The sequence below is a fragment of the Panthera uncia genome, chromosome D2 (genome assembly GCF_023721935.1).
Source record: "Panthera uncia isolate 11264 chromosome D2, Puncia_PCG_1.0, whole genome shotgun sequence".
NCBI classification, from domain to species: domain Eukaryota; kingdom Metazoa; phylum Chordata; class Mammalia; order Carnivora; family Felidae; genus Panthera; species Panthera uncia.
In genome coordinates, this window is record NC_064818.1 from 16,526,338 (window position 1) to 16,543,351 (window position 17,014).

At 49.2% G+C, this 17,014-nt stretch overlaps 1 protein-coding gene across 11 annotated transcripts in view; it reads right to left on the reverse strand.

Annotated features, from left to right (window-relative positions):
* The window catches only part of TRIM67 (tripartite motif containing 67), a 51,823-nt gene that overhangs the window by 15,373 nt on the left and 19,436 nt on the right, over positions 1-17,014 (reverse strand). For 9 of the 11 annotated variants that reach the window (XM_049645026.1, XM_049645031.1, XM_049645030.1 and 6 more), the window contains one exon: positions 863-958. The exons of the other annotated variants lie outside the window; for them this stretch is intronic. In XM_049645026.1, coding sequence (XP_049500983.1) covers positions 863-958 — 96 coding nt within the window. The remainder of the gene's footprint in view (positions 1-862; positions 959-17,014) is intronic. 11 annotated transcript variants of the gene reach the window in all.

The window sequence follows — 17,014 nt, forward strand, 5'->3', positions numbered from 1 at the left end:
TTCTGTCCTGTGTGTGCGTGCACACGTGTGTCTACATTGCAGAAGAACGTGTCAGAATGGTGAGGTGGTCACCCAAGGGGGGGAGATATCGGTGAACCTTTCCGTGGCTCTCTCACTCTCTACTTTCCAAAATTTCTATAATACATGCTTTTGCTTTTTATAATCGGAAAGCAGGAAAACAACGGAAGACTGCAGGATCTCGGTCAGTCTCACAAAAGAATCCTTCTAGGTCTCAGAGATCAGCAGGGATCCGGACCTCGTGCTACGGCCTCTGGTGAAGCTCTCACACCCAGGAACTCAGAATGTGACCGTGTTTGGGGACAAGGCCTCTGGAGAGGTGATGACATTACAATGGAGTCATTCGTGGGGGGGCTGCTCCAAGATTAAGAAGTCGGTGCCTTTGGTCCGGTCTGTACGAATGGGCCCTCCACGCATGCACGTTCGTATAGAGCACACGCGTGTGTGTCCTCTCCCCTGCGGACAGCTCCTGAAGCCAGAGACTTCTTGATCTGTGTTGGGCTCAGTACGTGGCACAGTCAACACATTTATGCGGTAAACGATGTATCGATTCCCTGGGTACAGAAGCGCCGTGCACAGATATTACATAGGCCTCCGTGGCCGCACGGAGTGCTGGCCCCTTTCCAGCTCTCGTTCTACGATTCTCCGTAACTGGGTGCATGGGGGATCCCTTTCCAGTATCAGGTGCCACACGACTGTCGGCGGCTTGAGCGGGTGATGTCTGCAACGTCCGAGGCTGTGCAGCAGGACAGTTAAGCCTCCTGTGTTCGTCCCCCACAAGACGCTCGCCACAGGACCCTCCCTTGCTACACGCCCGCCCTCCCCGTGCTGCAGCTCTGCTCACCTGGACCTGCTGCAGGATGTTCTTCAGCTGAACCAGAAACTCCTTTGCTTCTTTTGCCTTATCGGAAACTCCGTTTAAGGCCTGTGACAGTTGGGCCTAAAAAGATACCGAGCGGTGAAAAGACAAATCCGGCGTGAACGGCCCAGAGTTTGCGCCGCACCCGAAAGGCTTGTGGGTCTGTGAGGGGCTAGAACGGATCCCGCGTGCCGGAGCCGTATGGACTGGGAGCCCTAAGGCATCCTCTGGAAGTGGGACGCAGCCTCCTGTGGCGGGCCCCTTAGCCCTCCAGAGTCCTCCCCTTGCAGAGGGCAGTGTGGACAGAGGGGGCTCGGAGGGGACACCAGTTGCTGGCACCCAGAGGTGGAACCGCCAGCCCGGATGGAATCTATGGCCTTTTTAACAAAATGCATACACGTGCAATCGAATTGGTCTTCGAACCTAGCTGCTGGAGACTGATGACCTTGATTGTGGCCATATTGACCATGAGTCACATTTTGCTAATTAAAAAACCGAAGACGGGGCCAGAAAGGCCAGGGTCATATCCGGCCCGCCCTTCCCCTCTAGCTTCAGGTCTTTGTTCCAATGTCACCTGGTCAGCGAGGCCTTTCCTGATGACCCTATGAAATAGCCCTCTCCCCTCGCCCTGCTCTGTTCTTCTTTATAACATTCATCACCACCTGACACAGGTTTGTTTACTGACGGTCTTCCCTCGCCCGCACGTAAGCTCCCTAGAGCAGGGACCTTGCCTGGTTTGTTCACCTCTAGCACTGGGCATATGGTAGCACTACATGAATATTTGTGGAATGGGTGAATCCGTGAATGAGATTCTTTTTTTTTTTTTTTAAGTTTATTTCTTTTGAGAGAGAGAGAGCGCGCATGCATGCAAGCAGGGGAGGGGCAGAGAGAGAGGGAGAGAGGGAATCCCCAGCAGGCTCCACACTGTCAGCACAGAGCCCAATGCAGGGCTCGATCCCATGACCCATGAGATCATGACCTGCGCCCAGAGTTGGACATTTAACCGAGCCACCCATGTGCCCTAGTGAAGGTGATTCTTTTTTTTTTGTTTTGTTTTTGTTTTTGTTTTTGTTTTTGTTTTTTTTTTTTTTTTGGTAACAGAAACCACAAGACATTTATTTACAAATGCCCACCCCGGTCTCCGGTGGACCGGATCGAAGGCGACTGGCGCAGAGGTCGCCCGCCGTCCTCCAAGGACCCAGATAGGTCCGCGCAAGCCGTCAGCAGACCCCAGGGGCCCTGGGACCGGGCAGGGCTGCAGGTCGCCCAGTGCGCCGACCGGGTGGTCGGGACGCCCGGGACTGGAGAGCAGGAGGCTGGGCCGGGGCGAACCCGGACGGCGCTGCGCAGGGAGCCCCGCGCCCCGTGAAGGTGATTTTTTAGGCCGTACCAATGATTCTCAAAGTGTGGTTCCTAGACCGGCAGCATCGGAGTCACCTGTCATCTGGGACTTTGAAATGCGACTTCTCTGGCCCCACCCTCGGCCCTACTGATCAGAAACTGGGAGTGAAGGCCCAGGAGCCTGGCTTTTATGAAGCCCTCTCAGGGGATCTGATGTAGTTTGAGATCCACTGAACTGTACCAACACAGCCTGGTTGAACATCTCTGGGGAACATGGTAAACGAAGCCCTGGAGTGGAAAAGACCACTCAGGGAAAAATGAGGAGAGAGAAGGAGGGAGCCTCAGACCCAGGAAGCATCCACACTCAAGATGAGGTCAGGGTGAGGTCTGGGCTCTGTCCTGCTCCTTTCTCCACTGGCCTCCCCATCCCTACCCCCACCCCAGGTGGTTTAGGCTCCGCCCCCCACAGCTCACACAGGGGGTACCACTTTCTATTATAAGTATCTATGCACGAAGACTAGCCAATGGAACTTACGGGAATGACAGAAGGATTCCGTGTCTGCTCTGATTTGGCAGCCACCAGCCACGTGTGGCTGCTGAGCACTGAAAAGTAGCCAATGTAACTGAGGAGGTGCATTTTAAATTGTATTTAGTTAATGCTTCACATGTGGCCAGTGGCTGCTGGTGTGGACAGGCTTGGAAGGTTACAGGTCCCAGGATAACTCAGCCCATCCCCAGAAAGCTGCACCCACAAAGAGACTGAGATGTCAGGATCGTTCATGGGCCCCAAGAGGATCTTCAACAATCGGGATTTTACTTATTTATTTTTTCAAGATATATTAATTTTTTTTAATTTAATTTTTTAAAATTTACATCCAAATTAGTTAGCATAGAGGGCAGCAATGATTTCAGGAGTAGATTCCTTAATGCCCCTTACCCATTTAGCCCATCCCCCCTCCCACAACCCCTCCAGTAACCCTCTGTTCGTTATCCATATTTATGAGTCTCTTCTGTTTTGTCCCCCTCCCTGTTTTTATATTATTTTTGTGTCCCTTCCCTTGTGTTCATCTGTTCTGTGTCTTAAAGTCCTCACATGAGTGAAGTCGTATGATTTTTGTCTTTCTCTGACTGCCTAATTTCCCTTAGCATTATACCCTCCAGTTCCATCCATGTAGTTGCAAATGGCAAGATTTCATTCTTTTTGATTGCCGAGTAATACTCCATTGTATATATATACCACATCTTCTTTATCTATTCATATGTCGATGGACATTTGGGCTCTTCCCATACTTTGGCTATTGTTGATAGTGCTGCTAGAAACATGGGGGTGCATGTGTCCCTTCGAAACAGCACACCTGTATCCTGTGGATAAATGCCTAGTAGTGCAATTGCTGGGTCGTAGGGTAGTTCTATTTTTAGTTTTTTGAGGAACCTCCACACTATTTTCCAGAGTGGCTGCACCAGCTTGCATTCCCATACAATAGGGATTTTAAATGCAATTTTATCAGTGTCCAGAAAAGTGTGACACCTTCCTCCCTATTACACTCTCCCAAAGCATGGGGCCCACAGTGGCTGCAACAGTTCCTTCCCCAAGTGGCGGGGAGGCATCTCCCATGAACCTATATAGTCCTTGATGCTGGGGACTTTGTCTTTTGTCTTTGCATTTCTAGCCAGTGATGCCGGCACAAAGCAGGGGCTCAGAAAAGCCTCACTGGCTGGATAAAAAAACAAAACAAAACAGATTGATTGCTTCACTGGAGGTACATGCTAACATGGGACAGATTCCAGGAGACCTATCACTGCTGCGGGCACCCTTTGCCAGCAAGAAGTTCTGAGAGGCGGCATTAGTGAGGGTCCTTCACCCTCCTCCTGGTACTTGGCACCAACATGGCTCTGTCCCCACTCCATCCGGCCAGCACCGGCCTCCTAGCAGCCCAGCCCACCGCAGGGCCTGTCCACCTGCTTCCTGCTTGGCAAGGAGACCAAGGAGCATGGCAAGGAGCCCAAGAACAGAGTGATTTTGAAGGACACAAGTGACCTTAGGCAAATACCCAGCTCCAAGGGGAATAATCTCACAGCTTGGTAGACACTGCTTCCAGACCCACCAGCCTTGCTGCCTGATCTTTCCAGCTCCTTCTTCTCAACGCACCCCCAGAGAGGCTGTCCAAGCACAGACCATCCCAGGGCCCAGCAGCGTGCTCATCCACGTGGGGGCTCCTATACCCTGGTCTGCTGTTTCCCCACGGAAGAGCCCCTGATGGCAGTGTGAATGCCGGGGGGCATTAATGGAAGTCCCACAAGCACAAACTTGTACTTTTCTTGACCCCCATTGCTCTGTGCATGAAATGGCCACAAGTCACCTCTACTTGCCGGGGGGACAGCATTGTAGAAGCTGGACCTGGGCATTCTAGTGGAAAAGGAGCAAAGGTTCTGGGGGCAAATGTGGAAATCACTTCTCAAGGGACAAATGGTTTATATGTTGGCTATGTATAGGGGTTTACAGCATATTGTGTTTTGCTTCAGTTTTTCTTTTTTTTTTTAATTTTTTAAATGTTTGATTCTATTTTTGAGACAGAGAGAGGCAGAACATGAGCAGGGGAGGGGCAGAGAGAGAGGGAGACACAGAATCCAAAGCAGGCTCTAGGCTCTCAGCAGTCAGCACAGAGCCTGACGCGGGGCTCGAACCCATCAACTGTGAGATCATGACCCGAGCCGAAGCCGGACGCCCAACTGACTGAGCCATCCAGGCGCCCCGCTTCAGTTTTCCTTAAGACATGTGCTTTTTCTTTTCTACAGGGACTATTTGGAGTGCTAGCAGAGGACATGGACAATTGTCCTTTTCTTTTATTTATTTATTTTATAAAGAACATTTTTTAAAGTTTTACTTATTTATTTTGAGAGAGACAGAGACAGTGTGAGCAGGGGAGGGGCAGAGAGAGAGGGAGAGAGAGAATCCCAAGCAGGCTCCACACTGTCACTGTCACTGTCAGCCCGACTTGGGGGCTCGAACTCACATAACCATGAGATCATGATCTGAGCCAAAACAGAGAGTCGGATGCTTAACTGACTGAGCCATTTAGGTGCCCCGAGAATTGTCTCTTTCTGGTCTGAGAAATAAGGATGGATCGTGTTGTCTCTTTGGATGGTGACTATACCAAACTCTTGGAAAGAAAGGAAATCTCCAGGCAGAAGGTAAAATTTTTTTCATGACTGAATGGATTTTTAAAAAATCTTTGATTCCAGGGTGGTTAACATACAGTGTTATATTAGTTTCAGGTGTACAATACAGTGATTCATGACTGAATGGATTTTAACCCGAATCAAAAAAGTTGCATTTTATGTCTCCCTATTCTTTTTTTTTAATGTTTATTTATTTTTGAGACAGAGAGAGAGGATGAGAGACAGCAAGCGGGGGAGGGGCAGAGAGAGGGAGAGAGAGGGTCCAAAGCAGGCTTGGCACCAAGAGCAGAGAGCCCAATGCGGGGCTGGAACTCACCAACCATGAGATCATGACCTGAGCCGAAGTCAGACGCTTGACCAACTGAGCCACCCAAGCACCCATTATGTCTCCCTATTCTTTTAAGGTTGGAATTACATTCCTGTAAAGTCTCTGAATGGAGACAGGCAGCTTGAAAATATAAGTATTTCCCAGCTGGGTCAAACCAGCTGCCTGCCTGGCCCAGCAAACTGTCTTCACCAAGAGCAGCTTCTAGGTACACAGGGCAGTCCTCTGCCTTCGTCTTCCATATTCTGGATGGCGGTGCAGAGCATTATAACGCATGGGGCACGAGAACTCTGGGCTAGTGTGGTTCAAATCCTGGCTCTGTCACCGGCTGTGTATCATTTTTATTTCTTCCTTCCATACGCCATCTCTTTGTTCTGTAGTGTCCTCTACAAGACGGGGATGATAGTAATAACCCCTCCCTCCAAAGACGTCTTACCATTATGCAAAGACCATGTGAGGATACAGTGATGGGGTGGCTGGCCATTGGTAAGGCAGGAAGAGAGGTCTTAACAGGAAGTGACTCAGTCAGCACCTTGATCTTGGACTTGCAGTCTCCAGGACAGTAAAAAATGAATCTGTTGTTGATTACCTCGGTCTGTGGTATTTTGTTAGAGGGGCTGAAAGAGACCAGGGCGTGAATTTATCTAAGTTACCCGACTGGAATCTATTATATTTTCATTGCAAATGGCCTCAGAGATCATTCTCATCCATTTGTCATGGGCTCTGTGCAGAAGGTCCTAAGCTGCCTCCGTTTAAACTCGGTCCTTGTTCTCGAACATCCTTGGCTAGACACCAGGGGTCTAGACATGGCTCAGTCCAACCTCTCATTTCATACACGAAAAAACTGAGCCCCTAGTAAAAGGTGACTGTCAAGGAGTGCACAAATGCATTAGTGTATTACCTTGATGGTAGATGGCACAAATTATACGGGTGGTATGCCTTACACACAGTAAACACTCATGAAATGTTTCTTTCGTGAAGTTGCCCAAGGTCATACAGCTTGCTAAAAGCCATTCCTGTTTGAATGTAAAAGGTCTAGAACCCCTAGGCGCCCCTCTCAAGGAAAATATTGTCCATAAGCTTGAAGGGGGTGGAGGAATGAGACCCATGTTATTACAGTGTCTATTTGTGTTCATTTAACACCAGCTACTAATGTTTGGAGAACATTTTTCCCATGAGCTGCTGAATCCTTCCTTTTAGCACTAGAGGCCCCACTGCCAAATGAGAAAAGGCAAGGCTCCCAGTAGAACTGTTAGCCCCCATCAACTGGGGAGTGAGGTAGGGCTTTGAGTTCAACGCTGCCCATATGCCCTGATGGGGGAAATGTGTGGTTACATGATGAAGATCACCACTTAAAGGTCATGCCAGGAAACTGAATCCTGCATATCCAAATTACCTTGCGACTGTTGTCTCTCAAACAGCTCTGACCATGTCATTTCCCCTCTCACCAATGGCCTCCACTCCCCACTGAATCACGGTCCAGTCCTTAGCTCAATGTCCAAGGCTCTGGACATTGTCACCCTCTCTGGCATTACCTCCCAGGGCTCCCCACGTGGTTTCCACCCTTTGGTCAGACTGGACTCAGCAACCCCTGGGCTCCCCTCCTCCTTGCTTGGGCTCCTGCAGTTCCCTCTGCCTCACAAGCTCTCTCACTTCTGCTTTGCCTGCTGTTGCCTGTTAACATCCCATCCATCTTTCCATCCATCCATCCCTCCTTCCATCCATCCATCTGTCCATCCATCCATAAAGACCCTTCCCAAATGCTACCTCCTCCTGAAGTTTTGTGACCTTCAGCAAATGGAGTGTTCCCTTTGAATTCCTCAAACAGGGCTGGCTTCTAGGACATATCTCACTGTCTTTGAGACAGGTGGCCCAGGAGAAGTGCATTAACTTTCCTGTCCTGTTGGCCAGTCCCAGCCCCTGGTGCCTGGCAAGCTTGCCCTGTGCATGTTGTGTGGGCAGCACGATGCCTTACACCTAGAATGTGCTGCATAAATATCTGTGTCAGTGAATTGATTTTGTTCTGGATTTTGTCTGACTAGCTCCCTTGAGCTATTCAAGACTCAATTCTCCCACCTGCTGGGCATAATTAAAATGGCCATGTGGCCACTCAACCCACCATTTCCAGGGCACAGAGCCCCATATGGTACTGGGCATTGGCAATCTGACCCTACCCTAGTGATTGAGATGATTTTCATGACTTCTGGGTGTTAACTCTTTCTAGTTAATTGCCACCACAGATCCACCCAAATGTAGCAGTACTAGGTGGGACTTCTGATGTCCTTCCACTCCTGGCTCCTGCTTGAAGACCTGAGCAAACTGCCAACAGCTGGAAAAGCCCTGTCTCATAGCAGCACCCTCCTTTCTAGCTGGCAGACAACAGCTTTGTTTTCCAGTCTTCTCCAACCTGCTAGCCACACGCTTTAAGAGCCCAGTAACTAAATGAATAAAACTGTCCTAGTTGTCAGCCTAAAGTGAGGCTCGGAAAGCCAGTGGTGGGATTTGATTGCCGTTACTATTGAAGCAGATGCAGTGACAGAGCTGGAGACTGGAAAGCCTAGCACTCCAGTCCTTGGAGACAGCTCACAGGGACAGGTGGGTACATGGAGTTCCCAGGAGGGAGGAGTGGATAGACCCACGCAGGGTGCTGAGATGGGAATGAGAATACCCTCCCCACAATGAGGCAGTGGCAGCCAGGCCTCCCAGAATCCTCTAACCCATAAGACCCTTCCTTCCCAGTCGGCTCCCAGGACTCAGCCCCCACCCCCAAGGGGCCAAGTCATAGAGACTTTGATCTACAGGGTGTGAAGGACTGATGCTAAGGGGGAACATGGACAGGGCCCTTAGGTAGAAGTCTGCTTTGAGACAGATCAGACCAGTATTTGCTCTGAGGGGAGCAATGCTGAATGGCAGACTTCTTCTGGGTTTACTGTGGGTCACAGGCTAAGGGGACGCCCCCAGTAGCACAAAATATCTTTGCCGGAAGAACTAAGCAACCAGGGGTTACCCAGACAGCTTCTTTCCAGTGGATGTGGGCCAGGTTTGTGGGGAGTCCCCTGAAGCAAAACAGTTTAGAGGATCACAGCTCTGTCCCCACTGGCTCCCTGTGTTTCTGGCCACTAAGCCAGTAAGGAAGAGACATGGTGTTTGAATGGGGCTCTAGATGCTAATCCAATGCTCTGCTCTATGAGCCTGCCAACCCCAGAACCTCTAGATGGAGGCTACTGCCATGGCCCTGTCAACACTGAAGAATTGTTATCTACGAAGACCCCACCCTCCCTTACTGCCCCCACACAGCATTGATACAAAATAAGAGAATGTTCTGAGAGGATCTGCCTTGTCTTGACTTCTCAGACTCATTCAGTTCCCCTGGTTGTGAGTTCTTAGGCTGTATTAGTTGCCTGTTGCTGCTATGACACGTTACAATAAACTTAGTGACCCACGCCAACACTGGTTTTATTCTCTTACAGTTCTGGAGGCCAGAAGTCCAAAGTGAGACTTATGGGGCTAAAATCAAGGTAAAACCATGGCTCATTCCTTCTGGAGGCTAAAGGAGAATCTGTTTCCCTGTCTCTACCACTGTCTAGAGGCACTACCCCCATCTGGCTCTTCCTTCATCATCCAGCCTCTTGCTGTTGTCCTCACGTCTTCAACTACCAACTCTGGCCTCCTGCCTCCTCTCACAGGGACGCTTACGATGACATTGGACCCAGTTGAGTAATCTAGGACCGTCTTCTTATCTCAAACTCCTTACAAAGTACTTTTTGCCATATCAGGTAACATATTCACAGGTCTGAGGATTGGGAAGGGGATGTTCTTGGGGCCATTATTTAGCCTGCTACACCTGGCAGCTGAATTTATCTTTTCCATGAACACTTTTTTTTTTTTAATGTTTATTTTTGAGAGAGAGAGAGAGAGAGAGAGCGAGTGGGGGTGGGGCAGAAAGAGAGGGAGACACAGAATCTGAACCAGGCTCCAGTCCCGGAGTTGTGAACACAGAGCCTGACGTGGGGCTTCTGACAGACTGGCTATAGATGGGAGGTTCCCATGACCTCCTCCTCGGGGTTTGATTAATTTGCTAGAGCAGCTCACAGAACTCAGAGAAACACTTTACTGACTAGATTATTAGTTTATTAAAATGGGATATAACTCGGGGCGCCTGGGTGGTGCAGTCGGTTAAGCGTCCGACTTCAGCCAGGTCACGATCTCACGGTCTGTGAGTTCGAGCCCCGCGTTGGGCTCTGGGCTGATGGCTCGGAGCCTGGAGCCTGTTTCCAATTCTGTGTCTCCCTCTCTCTCTGCCCCTCCCCCGTTCATACTCTGTCTCTCTCTGTCCCAAAAATAAATAAAAAACGTTGAAAAAAAAATTAAAAAAAAAAAAAAGGGATATAACTCAAGATCAGTCAGATTGAAGAGATGCATAGGGTAAGGCCTGGGGAAAGAGTGCAGAGTGACCATGTCCTCTCTGAGCCATCACTCTCCCCAAATGTCCATGAATTCACCAGCCAGGAAGCTCTCTGAACCCTATCCTTTTGGATTTTGATGGAGGCTTCATTACAGAGGCATGATGGATTAAGTCATTGGACACTGGCAATTGATTCAACCTCTAGCCCATCTCCCCTCCCTGGAAGTTGGGTTGGGGGTGGAGGAGAGGGTGCCAGAGTGGGGAGGGGCTGAACAGCTTAACCCTCTGGTCCCATGGCCAACTGTAGGTTACCTAGGGGCTTCCCAAAAGTCACCTCATTAATGTAAAAGAAACCTTTATTGCTCTCATCACTTAGGAAATTTCTAGGGTTTTAGGAGCTCTGTGCCAGGAACTGGGATGAAGACCACATATATATTTTATTTTTAAATCACAATATCACACTATCATCGCACTAGGAGGGTGTGAGAGGCAGACTAGAGAGGTGGGGGAGGGGCACATGGGCAGCTAAACTCTAGAAGAGCAAACAGAAAAGAGGACTTGCTTTTCATCTGTAAAGGGCATTCCCAATGGCTCTCTCTGCTGTCACTAAAACTAGATGTCCTGTCCCTCAGCCTAATCAAGTGCCCACATCCAGCAAGTCTCCACAGGGAAGTACCACCAGGAGCCCTCTGCACACAGCCTGGCTCAGAGACAGTTTGCTGTCCCTCCCTCCTGTGCTTCTGGGGCACTTGGCTTCCCCTGGACCTGCCTTTCCTACACCTCCTCTGCAGCGTGACACCCCCTCGGGAGACACTAGAGAAGGGATACATTGAAAAAGGAGCTGGATATTCACAGAGCATCTGGCACGCTCACACAGAGGAGGAGGTGGTGAAATGGGGTTGCATGGGCCCCAGGGTATTTCTCCCACCTTTTCATCCTCTGCTAGTAGTAATGTGTTGGTTTTTAAAATTTGTGGCTGGAGACGCATGAGCAGTGTTAAGACATACCCACCCCCGCCCAAGCAGGTGGCCTCCTCAGTCTCCCAGGGTAGAATCCTACTCCCCAAGCCGACTGACGTCTTTTCCTTGCATCTTCTGAAATGTTCTCTTCTGCTGTGTAAGAGCCGGAGGACCCAGCAACTAGGACCCCAACCACTAACACAGTGGTGACCTTCCAGCTTCATCATTCCCCCGGGAGGCCTCTGAGCTTTCCGTTCGTAGATTTATCTTCTGTTCGAGATTCATGTGCCTGGTAAGACACATGACCTTGCTGATCAGGCAGACGTAGATGCCATGGGACTATGTTAGTAAGACGGGCAGGCCTCTGACAGGGGATAGAAGCAATCCAGATGGCCAGAGCAATATCTTTCCATTATCCCAGCTTCCATCTGGAAGGGAGCAGGGAGAGGCTGACTGCCATTTTCCCACAGTCAAGATACTTCTCAATTCAAGCCCTCACCCTTGATCAGCTTCAAGGGGATGTGTTATGGGTTTAATTGTGTCTTCCCAAAGAGATATGTTGGAGTCCTAACCCTAGTACCTCAGAATGTGAGCTTATCTGGAGATACAGTCTTTACAGAGGTGTTCAAGATCAAATGATGTCGTTAGGGTGGGCCCTAACCCAATACGACTGGGGTCCTTATATACGGGCACAGAGATAGACACTCGTGGAGGGAAGACACCATGTGAAGACTTGGGTTATGCAGCCACAGGCCAAGAAACTATCAGAAGCTGGGAGAGAGGCCTGGAACAAATCTTCCCCTAGAGGCTTTGAACCAAGTGGCCTTGTGTTGCCTTGATTCCAGACTTCTGGCCTCCAGAATTGCGAGAGAATCAATTTATGGCATTCCAAGTCACTCAGTTTGTGGTACTTTGGTGTTTGTTGTTGTTGTTGTTTATTTACTTAAAAAAATTTTTTTTACATTTATTTATTTTTGAGAGATGGAGAAAGACAGAGTGTGAGCAAGGGAGGGGCAGAGAGAGAGGGAGACACAGAATCTGAAGCAGGCTCCAGGCTCTGAGCTGTCAGCCCAGAGCCCGATGCGGGGCTCGAACTCACGGACCGTGAGATCATGACCTGAGCTGAAGTCGGACGCTTAACCGACTGAGCCACCCAGGTGCCCCTGGTCTACATAAATAAGGTGGGAAAGAAAGATCCCTAAGTTGGGAGTTGAGACCTGCTTTCTCCTCCTGGCTTTGCCACTAACTAGGAGTGAGATAAGGGGGCAGTTTCCTCCTTGGGACTCAGTTTCCACACCTTCAGTATGAAGGCTATCCAGTGAATTGCTCACTAGTGAATAGTGAATTGACTGAATCTTGTGCCAGGGACTCTGGGGGCAACAGAAAAGCAGGGATAAGTCTTAGTTCCCTTGGGTGAGGTCCAGGGGAGCAGCTGTGGACTGTACTTTGTCCTATTTCTAGGGACTCTGATGCCCTGTTCCTGAGGTAGCCTCACCTCCTGGCCTGCCCCGCCTGGCTCATCCCAGCTTCATGGCCCCTTCCAGCGGTCCTACCCTGGTGGGGGTGCCTGAGCTCCACTCCTTTGGCCAATTTTAGATTCTTCCCCATTTAAGATGAGAAACATAGAGCCAGACACTTTTCTGACTCCCTTCCTTTGCTTTCCTTAGATCCCTCCAAAGCAGATGGGTGGAATGGAGGGAGGTCTGGGGGGAGGGGAGGCTCCTTTCTTACAGAGAGGTTTCAGATAAAGGCTATGCCAATCCAGACAACAGTGGAGTGTGGCCAGGAATGGATGCCGTGTAGCTACATGTTGGCTGGCTTGACTCAGAATTTCCTGCAGATGGATATTTTCCCTAAGTCAACCACTCAGGCTTTGGTAGATGGGAGACGGTGACTGAAGTGCTTCCAAGATCCCAGTTCAGCTTCACACTAACTCAGGGCCTGAGAGCACAATAAGCTGACCCTCTACCACCTGCCAGCCACGAGTTCAGATACCCTGCCCTGCGTTCACCCAGTGACTCCTAGAAATGGACTTTGGAGTCCGGGTCTGAATGCAGACCCTAATTTTATGTGACCAAGTTTCTTACCCTCTCTGAGCTTTTGTGTCCTTAACTGTGAAATGGGGTAATGATACATGCCCCCATAGGGCTGTGGCAGGGTATTAGTGAGAGCGTTCACGGAAAGCCCTGGGTTCAGGGACATTCCACTGGTGGTTCTGAGCATAATGAAACCCCAGAGAGGGCTTCTCCAGGCAATTGCAGGGCCATACTTTTCTTTTCTTTTCTTTTTAAACTTTATTTATTTATTTTGAGTGGGAGGGGGCAGAGAGAGAGAGGGAGAGAGAGAGAACCCCAAGCAGGCTTCACACTGTCAGGGCAGAGCTGGATGCGAGGCTCGAGCCCACGAACTGTGAGATCATGACCTGAGTGGAGATCAAGTCAGATGCTTAACCAACTGAGCCACCGAGGCGCCCAGGACCATAGTTTCCCTGCTGTTGGCCATCCAGTTCTTCATAATAGTACTTTATGCTGCTTTGAGAAACTGCCTTTTCCCCCATGGGGGACAGTCTGGTGGGACTGGAATCAGCCCTGATATCATCGCCTTCACCCCTACAAGGGGCAAACGCATGCCCTGATCTAGGCCCTTAGTATACCAGCTCCTTAGAATTCAAAACTCAGCAAAGGGACAAACAGACCTGGGAAAATAAGCTTTTTTTCCATTGCTCCCTGACCAGATTCCTGCAATTAGACCATTCCTGTCGGGCTTGCTTCTCAGCATTTGGAAAAGCCTTTGGAACTGGAATGCTGGGTTCGAATCCCGGGTCACATACTCCTGTGTCCTCGGGTGAATCATTTCATCTCTCCCTGCCCCCATTTTTCTCAACCACAGAAAGGGGATAATGGCGGTAGGTACCTTCTAGCGTGATGAAGTGTGTTCAGACGTGCGAGGAGCTGAGAACAGAGCGCGTCTCCCATGCAATGCTGTGCATGTGCTCACCACTGCTATGCCTTCAATCCCGGCCCTCAAAGCTCCCCCTGACTCTGCGAGCGCTCAGCAAAAAAGGATGATATTTCCAATAAATCCTCTTCGATTCGAGTTGCCCAGAATTGAATTCTTTTGTTTGCAACACAGAACTCTAATTTAGTGGCAAGGAGGCCAAACAAACACAGATAGCTGTGTTATGATTCATGATTCGATGAATCTGATCCTTATGGAGATGGGGAGGCGGGGAGACCTCTTTTCCTTCCTACCCACGACTCAGCTTCAGACTCCCAACTCTCCAAATGCTTACAGCTCAGGAGTTCTCCATGAGCTCTTGCCCCCAGGCATGCAAGGGTTGGGGGGCAGTCTGGCCTGTCCGCTGGGATCTTGAAGGTGCCAATATTGATATATCAGAGCCCCCAACCAAACTTCCTGGCTGGGACTTCATGCTGAGGTCAAAAATAAGAAGAGGCAGGCCTCCTGGCTGATATCACCAGGAAGTAGCTTCTAATCATTAAATATACCCATGGGCACGCGGTTGCTTCTTATTCCGAGAAGGGGGTCCATTAGAGCCAAGTGACCCTCAAGGGTGCCCATGTGCAGGAACCAGACTCAGAATAATTGGAAATTGCCTGTCCCCCCTGGGACTCGGGCTTGTCAGTTCCTGTCGCGGTTAACAGGCAAGGGCAGCGGCTGCGGCCGCCTTCCAGACACAAACCACCTTAGCACAACCTGTTGGGCTGCGCTACACCTTTGCACCCTTGCCTTGCTCTTCACCTGCCTGATGTGTCCTCCGCTTTGCCGACGCACACAGTTGTCATTCGAAAATCGGCTCAAGTGTCCCTCCTCCAGGTTGTCCTGTCCCCTCCCTCCTTCACTCTCCCGGAGTCTATGGAGATGCCCCTTTTCTGGGCCCCCGTGTCACCCTACACCTTATTATATTATACTGTTGTCATGCGTTCATTTTCTCTTCGGCTAAGCTGAGTGGTCCTAGAGGATGGAAATTCTGTTTGCTCTACCTCTGTATGAACTACCAGGGTACAAAGTATCTGCTGAAAAAATGAATCACGTTTTTTATTAGACAACAAGACACGGAATTTCGTAACGTGAACCACGGATTGGAAGCAAGGATTAGAGCTCTATTTTAGCTTTGAATTCTTTTTTTCTTAAGTTTATTTATTTATTTATTTTGAGAGAGAGAGCATGAGTGGGGGAGGGACAGAGAGAGAGAGAGAAAGGAGAGAGAGAGAATCCCCAGCAGGCTCTGTGCTGACAAGCACAGAGCCCGATGTTGGGATTAAACTCACAAACCGTGATATCATGACCTGAGCTGAAACCAAGAGGTGGACGCTTAACTGACTGAGCCCCTCAAACTGTCACTTTTAAACTTGCTCAGGAAGTATTAGATTTATGTTTCTACCATAGTAGAATACATGGATTTTAAGCAAAATGAAACCATCCAGAAAAAGGTTCAGGACAGAGAAAAGAAGTTCAAGGAAAACCAAAGTGATAAAAAAGTCACCTCTGGACAGGATGCCCTCTTCCAGGAGTCGTATGTGTGACAGGGAATATCTATCCCTTCATAGTTCAGGGGTTCATGAGAAGAAGCCCAAATTAAAAAAAAATCAGGTCTGAAAACAAATCTAAACATGGTTCTGGTAGAGGACAGTGCTAGATTTAAAAAGTGGTTCCTCATTATTATGAAATCAAATGAAAAGATAGAATTTTTTTCTTTATTTTAGAAAGAGAGAGAGAGCGAGTGTGTGTGTGACAGTGGGGGAGGGGCAGAGGGTGAGACAGAGAGAGAATCCACGCTCAGTTAGGAGCCCGATGCGGGGCTCAATCCCATGACCCTGGGATCATGACCTGAGCCAAAATCCAGAGTCGGATGCTCAACTGACTGAGCAACCAGGCACCGCAAAAAGATAGAAACATTTTGACCAAGAAACAGAGCAAGGCTCAGAAGGGAGAGGCAAGATAGTGAAGTGGAAAGAGTGTGGTTGTATCAGACAGTGTGAAGCTAGTTAAGCCATCGTAACAAACACTCCCACACACAACTCAGACACTTCCAACAGCAAACATTTACTCCTTGCTCTCATTCCTTGTACGGATGGGGCAGGAAGTACAACCATCCCACAAGGAGGGCAGAAGGTGCTTTGAAGAAATAATAAAATGTAGTAACATGGGACACCTGGATGACTTGGTTGGTTAAGCATCCTGACTTTGGCTCTGCTCATGATCTCCCAGTTTGGGAGTTCGAGTCGCACATCAGGCTCTCCACTGGCCCCATGGAGACTGCTTTGGATCCACTCTGCCCCTCCCCTGCTAATTCTCTCTCTTTCTCCCTCTCTCTTTCTCTCTCTCTCAAAATAAATAAACTTAAACAAAAGGGATGTTCTTAAAAAAAAAAAATATATATATATATATATATAGATGGGGCACCTGGGTGGCTCAGTCTGTTAGTGTCTGACTTCAACTCAGGTCATGATCTTGTGGTTCATGAGTTCCAGCCCTGCATCAGGCTCTGTGCTGACAGCTCAGAGCCTGGAGCCTGCTTCAGATTCTGTGTCTCCCTCTCTCTCTGCACCGCCACCCCCCTCAAAAATAAATAACATTAAAAAATTTCTTTTTAATATAGCAACATGATGCCTGGAGTCAGTCCCTTTACTAGCCATGGGCTCTTGGGCAAGTCTTCGCTCTTCTATAGAATCTATATGTTGTGGATTACAGCACCTACTTCTGACTTGTGACAATTAAAATTGAAAAACATATCACACCCTGTGCCTTTTTTTTTTCTTCCTCCCCTTGGGTCATCCACCCCTCCTTCTACGATTGCCTTCTTCCTCCATCCTCTACTTTCCATGCTGTTGACTTCAATGCAATGGATCTGACAGGAGTCAGAACAGCTTAGGGCAAGGCAAGTATTCGAGTGAGGGGGACAGGAA